General features: G+C 40.0%; 2 protein-coding genes across 8 annotated transcripts in view; both read right to left on the bottom strand.

Annotated features, from left to right (window-relative positions):
• The window catches only part of LOC100564198 (cytochrome c oxidase assembly factor 1 homolog), an 82,187-nt gene that overhangs the window by 42,198 nt on the left and 18,369 nt on the right, over window positions 1–21,620 (bottom strand). For 2 of the 7 annotated variants that reach the window (XM_062983806.1, XM_062983807.1), the window contains exon 1: window positions 16,377–16,595. The exons of 4 other annotated variants lie outside the window; for them this stretch is intronic. The gene's annotated coding sequence lies outside the window, so the exon portion shown is untranslated. Of the gene's footprint in view, window positions 1–16,376; window positions 16,670–21,620 lie in introns of those variants that run through there. One more of the 7 variants, XM_062983810.1, reaches the window with a different exon arrangement.
• Window positions 488–21,620, bottom strand: part of fignl1 (fidgetin like 1) — a 39,273-nt gene continuing 18,140 nt past the window's right edge. The window contains exon 2 of the mRNA XM_062983802.1: window positions 488–2,636. Coding sequence (XP_062839872.1) covers window positions 567–2,636 — 2,070 coding nt within the window. The 3' untranslated portion in view covers window positions 488–566. The remainder of the gene's footprint in view (window positions 2,637–21,620) is intronic.

Genomic DNA, 21,620 nt, shown 5'->3' with positions numbered 1-21,620 from the left:
ATATAATATACGTGTATGCGTACATATGTACATATGGAAGTATAAGAAATGTTTCATATTTAGGCTGACCCATTGAATATTGTCAATTGGTGCTTTTTACAAATGTTATAAAAACAGAAGATCAATGTTTATTTTTCTAGGATATGCAAGAATCGCTCATTACTAAGCCCTATTGAATTCAAAGGGTCTTGCATCTGAGTCAGGGTACCACGTGTTACATTTAAAAAGTGTATTTTGCCAAGCAGTCTGACTTTGGGTACATCTATATTGTAAAATTAATGCAGTTTGACACCACTTTGACTGCCATGACTCAATACTATAGTGTCCTAGGAGTTGTAGTCTAGTGGTACATCAGGGCTTGTTGGCAGAGAAGGCTAAAGACCTTGGAAAACTAAAACTCCCATGAATCCATGGCACTTAAAGTGGTGTCAATTGCATTAATTATACATTACTCCTTAGTTCAGGTAACAAAAAAACACAACTCAGCTATTTACTTCCTATTTATTAGAACACATGAAATCAATAGCAATAAAAATTAAACACAATGGGATCTGGCTTCCTTCCCCTTATCTTCCGCACCCAAATGTTTGATTCCACGTTTCATACAATTCCAAATCTTTGGATGACACACTGGGGCGCACGGTTTTTAAAGCATTGTCAAAATCTTCAAAAGCAATGGATCGTACTTGCTCTGGTTTGATCGTTGTAATGTCAACAGCCTGAAGACTACGGATGGGGCCTAGAGAAGCTTCTCGACAAAGTTGAGTCATGTCAGCCCCAGAAAACCCCTCCGTTTTTTTAACTATGAGATCTACTTCTTCATCCATTAGGGAGCAATGTTCCATTGACATCAGACGAGACACTATCTGCTTTCTTGCAGAAGCATCAGGAAGTGGAATGTACAGTCTCTTTACCAATCTCCTTCGGGCAGCTTCATCAATCTCTTGTGGTCGATTAGTTGCCCCTACAACTAGTATGCGCTCTTCTGAAGAAGTAGATGCTCCATCTAACTGGACCAAAAACTCTGTTTTTATTCTTCTAGAAGACTCATGCTCCCCATCTCCTCGCTGGGACAAGAGAGAATCAATTTCATCAATGAAAATCACAGCTGGTTGCTGGCACCGTGCCACAGCAAACAATGCACGGACCATCTTTTCTCCCTCGCCTACCCACTTGGAGGTCAGTGAAGATGCACTGATGCTAAAAAACGTGGCTCCAGATTGGCATGCAATACATTTGCCAATGAGAGTCTTTCCTGTCCCAGGAGGGCCAAACAGAAGAATTCCTTTTGGAGGACCTCGTAAGCCTGTAAAAATGTCAGGCCTCAACATAGGCCACACTACTATCTCCTTGATAGTCGCTTTTGCAAATTCGACTCCAGCAATGTCATCCCAGGTTATGGGAGGCCCATGGTCCATGATTTCATTCATAACAAGTTCAATCAGTTTGGGTTCAATGTTCTTTAGCCGTTCATCTACTGGATGAGCCATATCCGTCGGTCCACTTCCAGACGCTTTGCATGGCATTCCATTATTTCCACTTCCATCTTGTTTTGGCACTGGAGAGATAAACTTTCCAAATGGACCACGAGATCTTGCAGCTCCTAAAGACTTTTTTGTACAACCATAAGATGGCAGAGATGTATGCTGAGGCTGATTTTGGTGTTTCTTCTGTTGGTCCACCCAGAGCTGTTCTTTGGCACTTTTGAAACCAGATGTTTTGTTCTCCATCATTTTCCCTCCACTCCATACAAAGTTCTTTTCTTCTGTACTAATAACTTTATTAGGAATGACACCAAAAGCTGTCCTATCACTTTCCCCAGTGGACAGAAAAACACTTTTCCTTTTTCCCAGATTGCCCATCCCTTCAGAGAGAGGAAACTGAACAGAACATTCTATCTTCTGCCCCAAACCAGAATTATTTGCAGCTGCTAAAGTACTATTAAATTCTGATTCCGTGTTCCGAAATAAGGGGGTTGCATAAGAGGCAGTATCAGAAACATTACTTATTTGAACAGATGAAAATGAATGCAAAACTCCTGCCTTAGTCAAGGAAATATTATCATTTTGTTGCATTTTCAAAGCTGAAGATCTCCCAGTGGTATCTGGTCCATGGTTTACACAATTTGATGAGCTAGCCTCCACCACAGATTCTCTGTCACCATTGCAAAGACCAAGTTTGGGAAGACTTGAAGAAACAGGGAAAGTAATGTCTTTAGCAGAACTTGCTTTTGATTCCGTCTTCACAGAGCTCTTAGATTTCTTCCCTGCCTTTATTATCTCTTGCACACACTTTAGATCCATCACATTACTTGTTCCCAAGCCCGATTGCCACTTTTCACTGTCATTTTGCTGACACCTTGCCAAAGTTAAAATATCTTTGCCATAGTTGTTCAAACCAGTTTCTGGATTGTCAGAGTCAATAATTGCAGAATATTTTTCTGCATAATTTTTGAACATGTTAGCAGCGCAAACTTGAGAGATCTCCGAATTTGCCCATGCATACTGAATTCGTAAAATCTGTGCACGATATGCATCTGCCTTCTCTGCTGGTATGCTGGTGTCAGAGGTAGCAACAAAGTAATTCTTTTGCCATTCTCTCTGGTATAAGTCATGAAGGCTATTGGTCTGCATGATCTACAGAGAAATGGATAAAAATGTCATGATCAGGAGGGGAAAAGTTTATCTTCTCAACTTCTAGTTGCTGCAAGGGACAATACTCTTCTTTGAAGCCCCACCAACCTGTTTATCTAATTAGGCACAAAGGTCTTGGGAAAGTTTCCCACTACAGTAGAGTCTCGCTTATCCAACATAAACGGGCAATAGAACACTGGATAAGCCAAAATGTTGAATAAGGAGGGATTAAGGAAAAGCCTATTTAATGTCAAATTATGTTATGATTTTACAAATTAAGCACCAAAACATCATGTTTTACAACAAATCAACAGAAAAAGCAGTTCAATATACAGCTCAATACATAGTAACATTATGTAGTAATTACTGTATCTACGAATTTAGCACCAAAAGATTGCAATGTATTGAAACTACTGACTACAAAAACATTGACTACTACATTTTTTTGACTACAAATAAAGATAGAATTGCATAAAATAAGCTTACAGCAACAATATTGTCAGAAATTAAATCCATAAAAAGTTCATTCCTGTGAACGTTCTACATTGGATAATACAGAACATTGGATGAGTGAAAGTTGGATAAGAGAGACTCTACTGTATTTGTTTCTCTGTTGATATATCAAAATGAAGATAACAACAGAGCTTCTCCAGCCCCACACTCTCTTCCATTTGAAGTGCAAATTAATCAAACATTTCTACAAGTGTGTTGGTCTGAAAACCAAATTTGCTTTTCTCTTGCCTTCTCCTACACATCGAAGGCAAGGAGAGAGTAGAGGTAAGCTTCAGTTGGTGTGACAAACATTTCCTGCTATCATTGGTTTGGATAATGTCAGACACGTGAAGATTTGGCCTGGTACCCTAAACTGTTTCCTACTCCTCAGATAGAGGATGCAGGAAAAAGAAAAAAAAACACACTTATTTGATAACCATAATATATTCTTCCAAAAAAGAAGTTACTAGTGGGGTGCAGTAGGACTCTGGCCTAGGCCTACTGCTATTCAACATCTTTATTAATGACTTGGATGAAGGTTCAAGTTTGCAGTTTGACTTGGATCAAGTCTGCAGATGACACCAAATAGCTAACACTCCAGAAGACAGGATCAGAATTCAAAACGACCTTAACAGATTAGAGAGCTGGGCCAAAACTAATAAAATGAATGTCAACAAGGAAAAATGTGGGATACTACACTTAGGCAGAAAAAATAAAATGTACAAATACAGGATGGGTGACACATGGCTCGACAACAGTACACGTACAAGTTGAACATGAATCAACAATGTGATGCAGCAGGTAAAAAAGCCAATGGGATTTTGGACTACATCAAACAAAGTGTGGTGTCTAGATCAAGAGAAATAATGGTACCCCTCTATTCTGCTTTGGTCAGACCTCACCTGGAATACTGTATTCAATTTTGGGCACAATTTAAGAGACATACTGACGAGCTGGAACATGTCCAGAGGAGGGAGACTAACGTGATCAAAAGTCTGGAGACCATGTTCTATGAGGAGTGGCCTCCAGAGCTGGGTATTTTAGTTTGCAGAAGAGTTGGCTGAGAGGAGACATGATAGCCATGTTTAAATATCTGAAAGGACATCACATTGAGGAGGTAGCAAGCTTGTTTTCTGCTGCCCTGGAAACTAGGACTCAAAGCAATGGATTCAAATTACAGGAAATGAGATTCTAGCTGAACATTAGGAAGAACATCCTGACCATAAGAGCTGTTCAGCAATGGAACTCTCTGCCTTGGGAGTGTGGTGGAAGCTCCTTCTTTGGAGGTGTTTGAACAGAAGCTGTATGGTCATCTGTTGGGGATGCTTTGATTGTGTTTTCCTTCATGGCAGGGGCTGGACTGGATAGCCTGAGTGGTTTCCTCCAATTCTACAGTTCTATTATTTTCTCTGACATGTATTTCAGAAACAAAAGAAAATATTCTTATTTCTCTTGATTTAGAATATGTAGATATAGAAGTCAGGCATAAGAATTAACATATTATATATGTTTCTTATATAATAATATATAAGAAAATAGCACTTGGCAATAAAATTAGTTATTTCTACTTGTGTAAAAATGGCACACCTCCTTTTTCAGAACAGGATAATCAACTGTACTATCTACTAAGAAATCACTTACTCCAAGTAAACATACTTGCACACTTACCCATGAACAAGCCTTACTGAATACAGTATGTTAACATGCTAAACATATCATTAGTACTATGGCCAATAGCATTTATTACAGTAAAGAATGCATAAAATTATGACCTGGGGACAAAAAAAAACACTGACTTTCTTGAAGGAAGTAATAACTGTGAATTGTAACTTGTATACTAATCACAACATACCTCTAACAACATAAATAGGGTTAGTTCTGGGTTTATTTTTCTGGCTTGTTGGTGAGGACGTAAACTGGAGCGTTGTGTTCAGCTGTGTTCAAATAGCCAAATAACCAAAACGTGGGTGGAAGGTCAAGTGTTTGTTTCACTCTTGGTAAAGATTTAAAAGATGACCAATAAAGGCCTATAAGATAGTCATCAACTTTGGATAACTTTACAAGGAGATTCAACAGTCATTTTTAAAAATGCAGTACTGTACTCATCCATTTAGAAACCCCTTTTGCAGCAAGTAATGCCAGTTTCAGGAAGCTGCCAGAATGGGAAAGACTTTGGTTTTGGCAAAAAGATAATAGGGAGCCATTATACATTGGTGGCAAGTTCCAGTGTCCAGGAATTATTAATAATAATAATAACAACAACAACGACTTTATTTTTGTATCTCGCCACCATCTCCCTGCAGGGACTCGGGGCGGCTTACATGGGGCCAAGCCCAACGACACAATTAAAATACAGTAGACAAAAGCATAATATACTTATAAGCATAATTGTCACTGAGAAAACTCCAGCTATATATTATATCCACTGTCAGAGACACTATGCCTCTGTATCTCAGCTGACATAGAACATAAGCAAAAACTGGCTTAACATAGGCAGGTTTAATATAGGCATTTGAGTGACCTGTCCAGGAACAGAATAGATTACAGAGGCCTTCGTTTGATTCAGTACAGCTCTTCTTTGGATGTTTAATATAACTATCATTCAGTAGAACTGCAGACACAGAAATTTTTCTGGCTCCAGCTAAAATGTATACTCATGGCAGAGAGCATTAATTAAAATTTGCACTCACAAAATAGTGGTGTAGACTAATTACAGCTATTTAAATGGTCTAGATGGGATTTTAGAAACCCAGAATTTGGACTTTTACACAAAGTGACTTAGCCTGCCCTAACAAAGTAGTACTAGTCCATGTGCAAGTACATTTATTACTATTCTGGATGATGTTAATGTGTGTGTCAGAGGAACTCATTGAATACTATGTATGACCTCAATGGTCATGCACAATATGGCTCCATCTGCTTCATTGTCTTTTTAAAATATACTGTGCTATTTTCTCATCTTTAATAGGCTGCCAACTCCTATATTGTACAACCTCAACTTGAGATTGGCAATGCAGCCTCATTCACCCAGTGTACTGCCTTTGGGCTGGCTCACCACATCAATACATGTTGCAATGGTAGCTGTCTAAGCATTCTTTGCACATATTTCCATATACTTCTTCTGAACATGCTGATATAGGACTCTGTCTAGGACGGAACAATTTTAGGTGTGTATCACAAAACAGTAGGTCTTTTACTGTACCATATGCTAATATGTCTGTGTGCCCCTGTATCAAAAGAACACACAGGTTACAACATTATCACTATGAAAGCTATTCAATTGTTAAAAAGTATGTGTATGTGTAGTTTTATTTAATGATAACAACAAAACAAAGTGATACAAAAATAAAATAATGATAAGAACAAACCAAACAGTTAAAATCAAGTTTGATATAAAGGTGCCAGTAGAAAACTAACTAAAGGATAGGCCATGGCAAGCAGATGAGTCTTTCTATTTCACTGAAGGCCTGTAATGATGCTGCTTGATACACATTAGCTGGGATATAGTCCCATGTGGAGGATGGCAATGCACACAAAACCTTGTCTCAAGATCATCCGCCTTACAGATGGACATACAAATGGACATACAACTGATGCTGATCTCATAGTGTGCAGAGGGTATTATAGGTGGCAGCTACTGCCTGGTCCCAAACTTCTTTAGGGTGTTAAAGGTTAACATTAGCACTTTCAACATAGTCTGGAAACATACAAGTAACCCATACAACTGTACAATATTGCTGTGACATAATCTGATTGTCTAACACAGTAGCAACTACCAGTCCTCAAATGTGTACACATTTACCACCCACTAAGTAGTCTCTTCCCTTTCAACAACCCTATAAAGGAAGAATTAAAAGAAATAAAAATGGGTTACACAATTTGTGGCTCAGCACAGTGTAGGTCCATGTGCAAATATTTATGCTATGCAATGCTGAGGGAATGTTGGATTGCAGCTTTTGTGCAACCCAACATTCCCTCAGCATTGCATAGCATATAGCACAGGATAACATTAATATTCGCACATGGACTTGTACTATGCTGAGCCACATATCCTCATACAATTTATAGAAGAGCTCCTGAAGATGCCCTCCACAGCCTTCCCATGTTTCATTGTGAGTAGGCAAAACCAGAGAAGTAGCTGACAGTATCATAATAGTGAGACACATGTCGATTACAACAGCACTAAGACTGGGAAGACTGATGGTGATGTCATCACTGTGTGTTTGGCTATGAGAACATAGCCAGATGCTTCTCCAATACTAGCTGTGTGCTGCACAGGTCAAAACAGAGTTGCATGGCAGCTTCAGAGTCATTTTAGTAAGTTGAAGAGGTACTGTGAAGAGAACATCATGTACGCAGATGATGTCCAGCTCTGTCACTCCTTCCCACCTGTCACTAAGGAGGCTGTCCAGGTCCTGAACCGGTGCTTGGCCGCTGTGTCGGACTGGATGAGGGCCAACAAATTGAAATTGAATCCAGACAAGACAGAGGTCCTCCTGGTCAGTCGGAAGGCTGAACAGGGTACTGGGTTACAGCCTGTGCTGGATGGGGTCACACTCCCCCTGAAGGCGCAGGTGCGCAGTCTGGGGGTGATCCTGGACTCATCGTTGAGCCTGGAGCCCCAGGTCTCAGCGGTGGCTAGGGGAGCCTTCGCACAATTAAAACTTGTGCGCCAGCTGCGACCGTACCTTGGGAAGCCGGACTTGGCCACGGTGGTACACGCCCTTGTTACATCTCGTTTAGACTACTGCAACGCACTCTACGTGGGGCTGCCTTTGAAGACTGTTCAGAAGCTTCAATTAGTCCAACGGGAGGCTGCCAGGTTAATAACTGGGGCGGCGTACAGGGAGCGTACTACTCCTCTGTTACGCCAGCTCCACTGGCTGCCAATTAGCTACCGAGCACAATTCAAGGTGCTGGCTTTAGCCTATAAAGCTCTAAACGGTTCCGGCCCAGCTTATCTGTCCGAACGTGTCTCCCGCTACAACCCACCTCGAAGCTTAAGATCGTCAGATGAGGCCCTGCTCGCGGTCCCGTCAGCCTCACAGGTGCGGCTGGCGGGGACGAGAGACAGGGCCTTTTCAGTGGTGGCTCCCCGCCTATGGAACGCCCTCCCCATTGAAGTCAAGCAGGCTCCCTCCCTCCTGTCTTTCCGAAAGAGGACAAAAACGTGGTTATGGGACCAGGCATTTGAGCATGAGTAGCAGCAAAAATGAGATAAGAATATATGACCTACTGACAGACCCCACATGAACATGGAAAGCGCCTTAAATGTATATTTAAATGTATAATTATGTATATTTTAATGGCTATTCTTAATTTTATTGTAATTTTTAATCTTGATGGATTTTTAAATTTGATGAAAACTGTTTTTAATGTGTATGGTTATACTGTAAGCCGCCCTGAGTCCCCCGATGGGTGAGAAGGGCGGGGTAGAAGTGATGTAATAAATAAATAATAAATAAACATTAAATCCTGTGGTGCCCAGAAAAAGGACATTTGCACATGCCAAGGAATACATGCAAAGTATTATATTTTCAAAGTCAGATTAAAACCTTATTCTAATATGGTAAGAAAAAAAGCAACACTAACCTAACAGCTACACATAAAGCAATTACAATTGATTACACCTCACTTTTCAGTAGAAGTGGTTTCACTTGAAGAAAGGAGTTTTTTTTAAACAATAACCATATTTCCTTATTATTTAATTAACTATACACAATATGAAATGTTCTATTACAAATAAAACAAAAGTCTAGCATTCCCTGTGTAGAACAATTTAAAACAACTATCTGATGTTGATCAATGAAGTACAGCATTGAGTAAGGCAACAATACTTGTGAATTAATTTCTCAAATGAAGATCTCTCTCTCTCTCTCTCTCTCTCTATATATATATATATACACACACACACACACACACACACACACACACACACACACACAGAGTAGAGTCTCACTTATCCAAGCCTCGCTTAACCCAGCTTCTGGATTATCCAAGCCATTTTTGTAGTCAATGTTTTCAATATATCATGATATTTTGGTGCTAAATTTGTAAATGCAGTAATTACAACATAACATTACTGTGTATTGAGCTACTTTTTCTGTCAAATTTGTTGTATAACATGATATTTTGGTGCTTCATTTGTAAAATCATAACCTAATTTGATGTTTAATAGGCTTTTCCTTAATCCCTCCTTATTATCCAAGATATTCGCTTATCCAAGCTTCTGCCAGCCCGTTTAGCTTGGATAAGTGAGACTCTACTGTGTGTGTGTGTATGTATATGTGTGTGTGTGTGTGTGTATTTACAGTTCTATCAAAAAAGTATTACAGGTTTAAGTTATTTTTTACAGGATCACCACCATATTTACAAATTAAAAGACAAATTTGAAGTCTAATTTTTTGTACTCTTAAAGAAGCAATTGAGCAGTGATCATTATCACAGTGCAAAGCAAGTTGCATGAAATGAAAAGCATGTCTTAAATACAAATGAGAAATTACAATTGAAAGCCACAACAGTTCCAGAATAATGGTGCCACCTGCTGGAAGAATTAACTGCATGAGATTTCCTCCTTCTGCATTTGATTTTAATTTTCTAAAGCCAAATGTTATTTCTAAACTCTCTTAAAAAACATGGACAACTTGTAAACCCAAGGGAAGCACAATGAACTTCATGACCTGATCCCCAAAACCCCAAGTATTAAGCTAATCATAAACATCACTGATACATAACACAGAACTATACAACATGTATATTGTAGCCTTAGGATTAGGGCTATGGGAGACCAGGGCCAAACTATGGCTCGGGGGCCGAATGTGTGACTCTGAGCACTTACCTCAGGCCCTCCCAATTTTCCCTGTCCCCTTGGCATAAGGACACGGCAGCCCGCCATATCCTTTATACCAAAAAGACAGGGGAGGAAGATATGCAGCAGCTGAGAGCCTTCTGGAGCACTGTCAGCCACCACGTGTCTTACTCTCCTCCCGGCATAAGGAAGGTCCAAACGGACCCATCCTTATGCCGGAAGGAGGAAGGCACATGGTAGCTGAGAGCCCTCCGGAGCACTCTCAGCCACAGACTGCCTCACCCTCCTCCTGGCATAATGCCAAGTGCATATCCCAAGGATCAGTGGAGGAGGATTGGGGCAGTTGGCATGTGTCTTGCCTTCCTCCTGGCATAAGGATGGGGCAAGCAGTCCTGTCCTTATGCTGGAAGGACAACCTGAGCATAACCCTGGCCCTGCCCTACCCCTCACAGGCCTGCCACGCCTAGACTGCAAACAGCCCCCTCTCTTCCGGCCTGGCCCACAATGTGGCCCAAGGCAAAAAGGTTGGCCCATGCCTAATCTATTCTCAATACTCTCTGATACAACTGAAAGAGATAGCAGGATGTAGGTCTATTCCATCACTAGCCAGGAAAAGACAACTTTGAACTTCACCGCAGTATGGACCAAATCAAATACAGCATTAAATGTGTCATGGCAGGGCATATTTTGAGAGAGATGAGCAAGATAACAAACACACAAGCAGAAAGTGAGGATGTAACACTAAAATCCTGTTAAATACTCCTACATATATAACATTGTTTATATGCACATCTCCAAAGAAAACCTAGTATCATAGACTCTTGTCTGATTGCACCCCATTGGAGTGTACAATCCAAATTCTTAAGATTGGCCCTCCAGGTACCAAGGTGTGTCTCCAACGCTACCCTACGTCTGAAGACTGGCCTCCAGAGAACTGAGGCCAGGATGTGGGTGGCTATACTGAACTATTGGCTTAGACTATCCCTCACTCTCCTTGGCCTTGCACCTCGTACTATGTCGGATGACTTTCAGTCCAGTTGGGAAAAAGCAATAGCAGCCAAAATTTCATCCTTGGGTTTCTCTCCAGGACAGCTAACCAGAATGGGCTGTGACCAAGCCAAATCTCTAATTAAGCAACAAATAGCTGACATTGAGCCCTAATTAGACTTCGCCAATGCCCCATCCTTTATTATCAATTGAATCAGTAGGTTTTGTATATCTAACAATGTTAGAGGCTTCCAGCCATCGGAGGGCCTTCACTCTGGCACGTTGCCAGGCCCTCCCTTCTGCTATATTGGAAGGTTGTTACAGGAAGACCCCATACAACAAGAGACTGTGCCCCTGTGACTCAGGACACAGAAACAACAGAACATGTGCTTTTTCAATGCCTGTTCTATAAGGATATTCAATCCCACCTCATTACACCATGGCTATACAAACACCCAGGGAGGTTTGGACAATTTTACATCTCCCTACTGCTTTCAGGTACGAACTCGGCTATAACTTATGCTGACAAGTTCTGCACAGCAGCAATTAAAATACAGCAGTTGATGACTAATAGCACAAGATTTCATACTAGCAGGAAATTGGGATTCTAGTATTTTAATTATAGTATGGATGTTGCTCCCTCCTCTGTTTGACTGGACTTCCCTTCCCTGTGCCACTTGAGCACCCCAATTCCTTTAGATTCCCTTTCTTTTAATTCCACTAATTGTATTAGGTTTTGATATACTCCTGTATATGGCTTTGTCTTAGATTTTTGGCTGAATTGTCTTGATGTTCTGGCAGTTTTAAATTTGCAGACGCTTAGACCTGATGTGGTTGTGCAAGACTGTGTCCTTATGAGCTGGTCATTGACGGTAATAAAGTGAACTTGAACTTGACATAGACTCGTCAAGGATGCAAGAGCCATCTAATCCAGTGGTTCTCAACCTGTGGGTCTCCAGGTGTTTTGGCCTACAACTCCCAGAAATCCCAGCCAGTTTACCAGCTTTAAGGATTTCTGGGAGTTGAAGGCCAAAACATCTAAGGACCCACAGGTCGAGAACCACTGATCTAATCCAAAGCTTCTTAAATTGTGGGTTGTGGCCCCATTCTGGTCCCTTAACTAAATGTGGGGGTTGCAAAAATATGTACCGTGTCACCTAGTGGCCATTTTAAACATTTACATGCATCTATTAGCAATCATGTGCAGCAAATGCTTCAGATGTACTTCATAAAAAAGGAAAATCAGCCTGGTTTGTTTAGCAAGTCTTGCAAATGTGCTTGATGGCTATCATTTCCATTTCAGAAATGCTTCCCTTCAAAATCTGATTTAAAACTAAGAGGGATTTATAAACCATACCCAACTGAAATTTTATAAATGTCAGTCATCTGCCATTAAAAGTTCAAGAAGAACTTTCCTGCAACCTGTGCAGGTAAGAATAGGTAAGTGCTTGGGGGTGTTTTGGGGGGTGGTGGAGGAGGAAATGACATGGATTGCATATGAACAAACCATGTTGGAAACAAGGGAGAAACAGGGGTGGGTCCATTTCAGATACATGGCCCACACTGCAACATGGGATTGTTGTGGATTTTTGGATGTGAGAAAGCACAAGGAGAGAGAAGAGATGGATCTATCCAGGTGAAAAACAACCTTTATTATTGTGCCTAGCCAGGCAGGTGAGCAACCTCCTGCTGTGCAGGCAAAAAAAAAGTAAAACTGCCCACCCCCAGCATTCGGTGAGTGGGGTTTTATACCTTTTCTCCCAGTGAGTTTCTATTTCACTACATCATTATTCAGGTGAGTTGGGGCTCATGTGTGCTAGAAAGTTTCTAGTTATCTTAACTCCCCTTTTTCGGTAAAGCATGTAATTTCCTAGAAATCATGTGTGTCTAATGTCCAATCATCTTGTTTTTGTATTATAGATCCACCCATTAACACGCCTCCCATACTAAATAATGTATCAGGTTCTTCTTTGCAGGCAGTTTCTTAGCTTAGCTATACAGATATTTATAAAAAATCATTTATTTTAAGCTTTCTAAGCCCTTTTGGGATCTTTTAAACTGGAGGTACAGACCCCCAAAATATCCCCCTGTGGAATAAGGAAAACCAATAGAGTATATTCTGCTATTTGAGGCTGTAAACCAAGTATGCATGTAAAATGTTGAAGATGCTCTACATCCTGCAGTATTAACTATTCAGCCAAGTTTAAAATTTTTATGTAAGAATAAACAGGTACATTCATCTCATTAGTACGTAAATCTGCTTTCTAATCAATGGTAAAATTATATGTATACTAAAAATTGTTTTAAAATAATGTTCTTTATGATTTTAATCAGTAAATGTTTCATTTGTATACCTGTTTTATATACCTATATAACCATGGGCACAGAAACATTTATCAGGCAAAGTGGTCATGGGTAGGAACAGTTTAAGCAGCCCTGATCTAGTCTAACCTCCTACCATGCAGAAATACGCAATTATAGCAGTTCCAAAAAAGAGACACACATCCTGAGGCAATCTATTGCACTTTCAGTAAAAACATAAACAAAACTTCTTCCTAAAGTTTATGTGGAAGCCCTTTTCTCGTAATTTGAACTCATTACTTCATGGCCTATCCTCTTGATCAGCAAAAACATGATTAGGAGTAACTAGTATATGACATTCCTTCACATATTTAAAGACAGTCATCATGTGCCATTTCTGGCCCCTTCTACACTGTCCTTATATCCCAGGATTTTCTATTTTGAACTGGATTATATGAATCTCCACAGCTATATAATCTGGGATAAGCAGATAATCTGGGATCAAATCCTTATAGAACAGTGTAGAAGGGATCTCAGGCCCCTTCCACACAGCCATATAACCCAGAATATCAAGGCAGATAATACACAATATCTACTTTGAATTGGATTATGAGTCAACACTGCCAGATAATCCAGTTCAATGTGGATTTTATACAGCTGTGTGGAAGGGGCCTCAGTCTTATCTTCTTCAAGCTAAACTTTCCCAGTTTCCTAAAATTGTTCCTCAAAAGGCTTGGTTTCCAAACCTTTGACCATTGTGGTCATATTCTCTGCACACATTCCAACTTGCCAATATTCTCTTTGAACTGTGGCACCCAGAACTGGGCAGTGTTCCTGGTAAGATCTGAACAAACTAAGATTGGGACTATGGCTTTCTTTAATCCCAACACTATACTCCTGTTGTTGCAGCCCAAAATTGTTTTGGGTTTTTGGCTACTGCATCACTCTGTGCTCTATTAAGACTCCTAGATCCTTTTCACATGTACTGCTTTCAAGTACATGTATCACCCATCCTATATTTGTATGCTTCATTTTTCCTGTTCAGATATAGTGCCTTACGTTTATCATTTCATTAGTTTTGGCACAGCTCTCCAATTTTTACTACAGATCATGACTTCTGGGGTATTAACTATCCCCTACCATACTGTGTCATTTGAAAAGTTAATAAGCATGACTTTATTCCATGTCAGTCGTTTATAAATGTTACCACCAGGACAGAGCCCTGAGGCATCCCTCTATTCATGTCAGCTTGCCTGAAAGAATATCATGGCGGACCTTGTCGAAAGTTTCACCAAAATCAGGATATACTGCATTCAGTCTACCCTTTAAAAAAAATTAATTCTCAGAATTATTGTAAATAGCACTACACAAAATTATACAAACATTCAGAACATTTTCCATTGGTAACAAATATTTACATTTCCCCCCTCTTTTTTCCCCTCCCTCCCCTCCGCAGGAACAGTTTACAAATTTTGCTGTATTTCTTACAATCGTTCAATCATGAGGATAATCATGTTTAATTCCTTAAATTTATCTTTTTCCTTTATTCTGTAAATAAAACCTTTCCATTTTGCTTCCCATTACTTTCTGATTTGGCCCATTCTGTAGTAACTTTTCCTTTCGCTAATGTAGTCTTGGAAGAGATAGTCTGCTAAATATTTATACCATGTTTTGTCCTTCCAGCCTACAGCAACCGAGGCTTTAATTGCATCTAACATGTAATTTAGCAATCGCTCCCATTCTTTAGATCCCCCTTCACATTTAATTTTCTGGAGGAAAAATTGTCTCATGCTCCAATCTAATTTTATCCCTAATAGCTCCTCCATTTCCGTCCTAATCATTTTATGGAACTTTTGTAATTTTTCACAATCCCACCACATGTGGGTGTATATCATGGTTTTCCCGCAGTTGTGCCAACATTGTTTTGGGAAGGTTCTGGTTATATGAGCTAATTGCATTGAGGTTCTATATCATTTTGTCTGGATTTTGTGTTGTCCCTGTTGTAAGCAGCCCCGAGTCCCTTCGGGGAGATGGGGCGGGATATAAAAATAAAGTTTATTATTATTATTATTTTATTGCAGGGGGCCTCTGGTGGCACAGTGTGTTAAAGCGCTGAGCTGCTGAACTTGTGGACCAAAAGGTCCCAGGTTGAAATCCTGGGAACGGAATGAGCGCCCGCTGTTAGCCCCAGCTCCTGCCAACCTAGCAGTTCGAAAACATGCAAATGTGAGTAGATCAATAGGTACTGCTCCGGTGGGAAGGTAATGGCGCTCCATGCAGTCATGCCGGCCCCATGACCTTGGACGTGTCTATGGACAACGACAGCACTTCGGTTTAGAAATGGAGATGAGCACCAACCCCCATAGTCAGTCACAACCGGACTTATTTATTTACAGTATTTATATTCCGCCCTTCTCACCCCGAAGGGGACTCAGGGCGGATCACATTGCACACATATAAGGCAAACATTTAATGCCATAACATAGAACAGAGACAAACGCAGGCATGGGCTGGCCTTGAACTCATGACCTCTTGTTCAGAGTGATTTGTTGCAGCTGGCTGCTAACCAGCCTGTGGCACAGGGGAAACCTTTACCTTTACTACCCTTTATCTTTAAATGTTTTATTTTATTAATTGAATTTATCCAGTTGTCTATTTCTCTCTCAGCATTCAGTCTACCCTGATTTACCAAATTTGTAATTGTAAAAAAAATGATTTTTTTTCCGTGGCAAGAGTGACTTGAGAAAGTGCAAACAGCTTCTGGAGTATGAGAATTGGCGCCCGAATGTTTGATGTTTTACCTGCCTTGATATTCTGGGTTATATGGCTTTGTGGAAGGGCCCTCAGACAATCCAATTCAAAGCAGATAATGTGGATATCGCCATGCTCTCTGGGTAACCTTCAAATAACATGGAAACAATACTAAAGGGATGTACTACAACAGGTGAGGGCAAACTTCGGCCCTCCAGGTGTTTTGGACTTCGACTCCCACAATTCCTAACAGTGGGAGTTGAAGCCCAAAACACCTAGAAGGCCGAAGTTTGCCCTCGCTTGTTTTAAATTATATGAAATAGATGAACGGCCATTCATTTCTCCCCCCTTTTGCCCATTTCGATATTAACAACAGGCAAACCCCATTTCCGCCGCCCACCTACCGCTCCTGAGGAAAGGCCCAACACCAGGCCGCAAAGAAAGCGCTCCTCCTTCTCCTACCGCGGGCGCCAAGTTAAATTTCTCTCGCGAGGAATGCCTGCTATCGCGAGGTTTCTTGAAATCCGGAGCCTGACAATCTGAGAGGCTAATTTCGCGGGATTTGAGGCACGAGCGTGATCGTCCTGAGCTGTTCTTTTCCAGACAGGGGGCGGGTCTTGTTTATGACCAAACATGCATATTAGCGCTGCATAAAGTGAGGATACGTGAAGGCTGTCTGCTTTCAGGCAGGGAAAGTCATTGTATAATACATTATTTTGTCCTATATTCATTTAGGGATACAGCCTGTGTCGAAAGTAGAGGCTGGTTTGTATGCTAATTGTCTTGGGCGCCTGTTTTCATACGTGGTAAGCAGACTTGATGATAATTATTAACAGCAATTATTATACAGGAAGAATGAAAGACTAATCAATTATATTAGACGGGTTTGTGTGAGTAGATCAATAGGTACCGCTCAGGTGGCAAGGTAACGCCGCTCCAGGCAGTCATGCCGGCCACATGACCTTGGAGGTGTCTACGGACAATGCCGGCTCTTCAACTTAGAAATCGAGATGGGCACCAACTCAGAGCCGGACACGACTAGACTTAATGTCAAGTGAAAACCTTTACCTTATATGCAGGCAGACCCTGTAGAGACTTATACTTTTGTGTTTTATCATACTATCTTTATCTACAGTAGAGTCTCACTTATCCAACATTCGCTTATCCAACGTTCTGGATTATCCAACGCAGTCTGCCTTTTAGTAGTCAATGTTTTTGTAGTCAGTGTTTTCAATACATTGTGATATATTGGTGCTAAATTCGTAAATACAGTAGAGTCTCACTTATCCAACACTCGCTTATCCAACGTTCTGGATTATCCAACGCATTTTTGTAGTCAATGTTTTCAATACATCATGCTATTTTGGTGCTAAATTCGTAAATACAGTAATTACTACATAGCATTACTGCGTACTGAACTACTTTTTCTGTCAAATTTGTTGTATAACATGATGTTTTGGTGCTTAATTTGTAAAATCATAACCTAATTTGATGTTTAATAGGCTTTTCTCTTAGTCCATCCTTATTATCCAACATTTTTGATTATCCAACATTCTGCCGGCCCGTTTATGTTGGATAAGTGAGACTACTGTATTTATTCATTTACAGAATTTACATCCCGCCTTTCCCCAAGGACCCAAGGTGGCTTACAGCCAGAACAAACATGCAATATAATCAAATATTAGCAAATGCTGTGAAACACTTAATTAAAACCCCTATAAAATACATTTAAAACTACCTGGATAATTTGGAAAGATCATGTCACAAAATTTGAAAAATGTTCTGTTTTTAGTTTGAAAGTGTTATTTCCTGTTCAGTTGTGCGGTACTTGAGTTATCGAAGGCTTTCATGGCCAGACTCACTGGGTTGCTGTGAGTTTTCCGGGCTGTATGGCCATGTTCAAGAAGCATTCTCTCCTGATGTTTAGCCCACATCTATGGCAAGCATCCTCAGAGATTGTGAGGTCTGTTGGAAACTAGGCAAGTGAGGTTTATATATCTGTGGAAAGTTAAGGGTGGGAGAAGGAACTCTTGTCTGTTGGAGGCAAGTGTTAATGTTGCAATTGATCACCTTGATTAGCATTGAATAGCCTGGCTGCTTCCTGCCTGGAGGAATCCTTTGTTGGGAAATGTTAGCTGGCCCTGATTGTTTACCAGTATTTAAAAACCCTAAAATCAGGACAGTAAATAAAAATCAACACTCAGAAAACAGGGACATTCCAGACAGGAAACAATCGGGCCATTATATAATTATATCTGTATTATTTATTTATGAAATTTATTCCCCGCCTTTCCTCAGTCAAGGTTCCAAGGCAGCTTACAGCCAGTACAAACATACAATATAAAAATTAAAACAAGTTAAAACATGATTTTTGGTCCTGGGTTACAAATACCATTTCCTAATTAGTTCTATCATAAGAACATGGACAAAATTTATTAAACTGTAAAAACTTTGTTTTTGCCGACATACTGCAGCACATTTTGCTATAATTCTTCAATGAATATCTCATTGAGTCTCAACCAATTCAACATAGTTTGTGGCAGCCACAAAAACAAAGTTTCTGGGATATAACAACTACTTTCCAAGTAAATACTGCACAGTTAAATAGGAATAACACTTTCAAACCAGGAGCAAGACATTTTTCAAATTTTGTGAAATGACATTTCCAAATTATCAGGGTGGTTTTTAATGTATTTTATAGGGGTTTTAATTGGTGTTTCACAGCATTTACTGTTATAGTTACATAGTGTTACAAGTGTATGCAGGAATAAGAAATCCATTTTATTAGGCAGATGTATATTTAGTTGGATTTATTTATTTATCATGTCAGAAGCAAATTGAGAATACAGTTATAATGTATTAAAAAACCACAAACTAGGTTAAAGTTAAAAACTTGGCATTATACTAAATGTCCTTTGACCAGAAGCTGGCCACTTCGAGTGCCTCTAATGTTGCTGTAAGAAGGTCCTTCATTGTGCATGTGGTTGGGCTCAGACTGCATTGTAGTAAAAGGTCTATAGTTTGCTCTTCTCCACACTCTTTTGTCGTAGACTCCACTTTGTAGCCCCATTTCTTAAGATTGGCTCTCCATCTCGCGGTGCCAGAGCGCAGTCTGTTCAGTGCCTTCCAAGTCACCCAGTCTTCTGTGTGCCCAGGAGGGAGTTTCTCATGTGGTATCAGCTACTGATTGAGGTTCAGGGTTTTAATCTGCCACTTTTGCTTGCTGAGGTGCTCATGCGAGTATCTCTGTAGATCTTAGTAAACTATTTCTTGATTTAAGACGTTGGCATGCTGGCTGATACCTGAACAAAGGATGGGCCGGAGATGTCAATGCCTTGGTCTTTTCATTGCTGACTTCTACTTCCTGGTGGATATGAAGTGGTTCAATACTGGCTAAACAGTATAATTTCTCCAGCGCTGTTGGGCATAGACATCCTGTGAAAATGTGGCATGTTTCATTCACTTCTTGAATGTGGTGAGATGCATTCCACACTGGGCATGCATAGTCAGCAGCAGAGTAGCAAAGTGCAAGGGCAGATGTCTTCACTGTATCTGGTTGTGATCCTCAGGTTGTGCCAGTCAGATTTCGTATGATATTATTTATAGCACCCACTTTACTTAATAAATATAATGCAAACCATATGGTGGGGCAACTTGCAACCTAATCAGTTTTGTTACACAGATCAATCAATTTCGGCCTCAAGTGAGTTCATCAGAATGGATGCTTGGCAATACAGTAGAGTCTCACTTAGCCAACATAAACGGGCCGGCAGAACATTGGATAATAAGGAGGGATTAAGGAAAAGCCTATTAAACGTCAAATTACGTTATGATTTTACAAATTAAGCACAAAAATATGTTTTACAAGAGAAAAAGCAGTTCAATACCTGATAATGTTATGTAATAATTACTGTATTTCCGAATTTAGCACCAAAACTTCGCAATGTATTGAAAATTTGACTACAAGAACATTGGCTACTAAAAGGCAAACTACATTGGATAATACAGAATGTTGGATAAGCAAAGGTTGGGTAAGCGAGACTCTACTGTATTTATTTGGGAATAGAGGGGATGTTGCCATTACTTTTCTCTAAAATTGCCCAAAATCACCCTGTAAGTTTCCATATTTCGGTGTGATTAGAACCCTGGCTTTCTGGAACACTTAAGCTACTACACTATTCTGACTCTCCAGTCAATCAATACACACATACATTTATTATTATTATTTACTTATACCCTGCTTTATCTCCCCCGAAGGGGACTCAAAGAGGCTTAACATAAAAACATCATAATAACAATTTAAAATATACAAATATACAAACATTAAAACAGGATTAAATATAGACAGGATTTCAAAAATTCCCAGTTAAATTACCAGTTAAAAACCATTAAAACAAATTAGAAGTTTATATTTACTTAAGGCATGGATCACAGACTCTTAAATACAAAAAACCCTAATCAATTTTATTAGACAGATAAAAACAGCTTGACAATTTATGGCAGTTTACCTTGAAGACTAATCAACTTTGAGGGAAGTGTTATTAGCACAACTTCATTGATAGCCATTTCCCAATTGTGTTGTCAAAGGCTTTCGTGGCCGGAATCACTGGGTTGCTATGAGTTTTTGGGGCTGTATAGCCATGTTCCAGTAGCATTCTCTCCTGACGTTCCTAATTGTCAACCATCTACTGCTACACTATGCCATTACATGACAAGTGTTTGGACGGGTTTTTTTTTATTTTAGAATCCTGTAATGCTATTTGAAAATCTTAAAATGTGTACCATCAAAAACATCTTGTCCACAGGGCATATTGTCCAAAACTGCCAGCAGATGCCTCATACTTTGGATAATACTGAACTCTATACTGGGGCTTCTTAAACTTTTTCCTCTCAGGTCCCCTTTCTTCCTGAGTAATTTTTCCGTGCTCCCCAGGCATATAGGTATATGGGTATCCAAATCAAACATTTACTGATAACAGCACAGCATTTGCAAGACTGATTTTTCTATTTACCAAGTACAGCTGTAGCATTTTCTGCAAAGCCCACTGTGAATACTGCATGTTGTTGCTAACAGATTTATGTAAATGTATTGGCGGCATTGAAAAACCTTTTACTGTTGCCCAGCTTTTCATGACCCTAACATTGAGCTAAGGGGATCCCATTTGGGCTTGGGACCTACAGTTTAAGAAGGAGTAATATTTTGACAACTCCATGGACCATGGGTAAATAAAACTATGGAACAAGGGATAAGGGGGAACTACATAATATTTTTGGACTGTTATTGACTGTGGATATCATGAGAAAGTCATACTGTATCTTGAGAATACCAAGAAAATTTGCCCTAGAGCAGTTGTTCTCAACCTGTGGGTAATCCCAGCCAGTTTACCAGCTGTTAGGATTTCTGGGAGTTGAAGGCCAAAACATCTGGGGACCCACAAGTTGAGAACCACTGCCCTAGAGAGAGCATGCCATAGATGAAGACTACCAGGGCCGGCCCTAGGTAATATTTCAACAATATTTTGCCCCCCCCCCCCCCCCGGCCCCCAAACCAATCACAGAAAAATAAAAGGTAGAAGGTAGAGGTGAATAGAATAGGTAAAAGAGTTACCTTACAAATCAAATAATTAAATCAGATAATTAAATCAGTA

The sequence above is a fragment of the Anolis carolinensis genome, chromosome 6, assembly GCF_035594765.1.
Source record: "Anolis carolinensis isolate JA03-04 chromosome 6, rAnoCar3.1.pri, whole genome shotgun sequence".
NCBI classification, from domain to species: Eukaryota; Metazoa; Chordata; class Lepidosauria; order Squamata; family Dactyloidae; genus Anolis; species Anolis carolinensis.
Note: the sequence above shows the minus strand (reverse complement) of the source record. Positions and strands in the feature narration are given on the sequence as shown.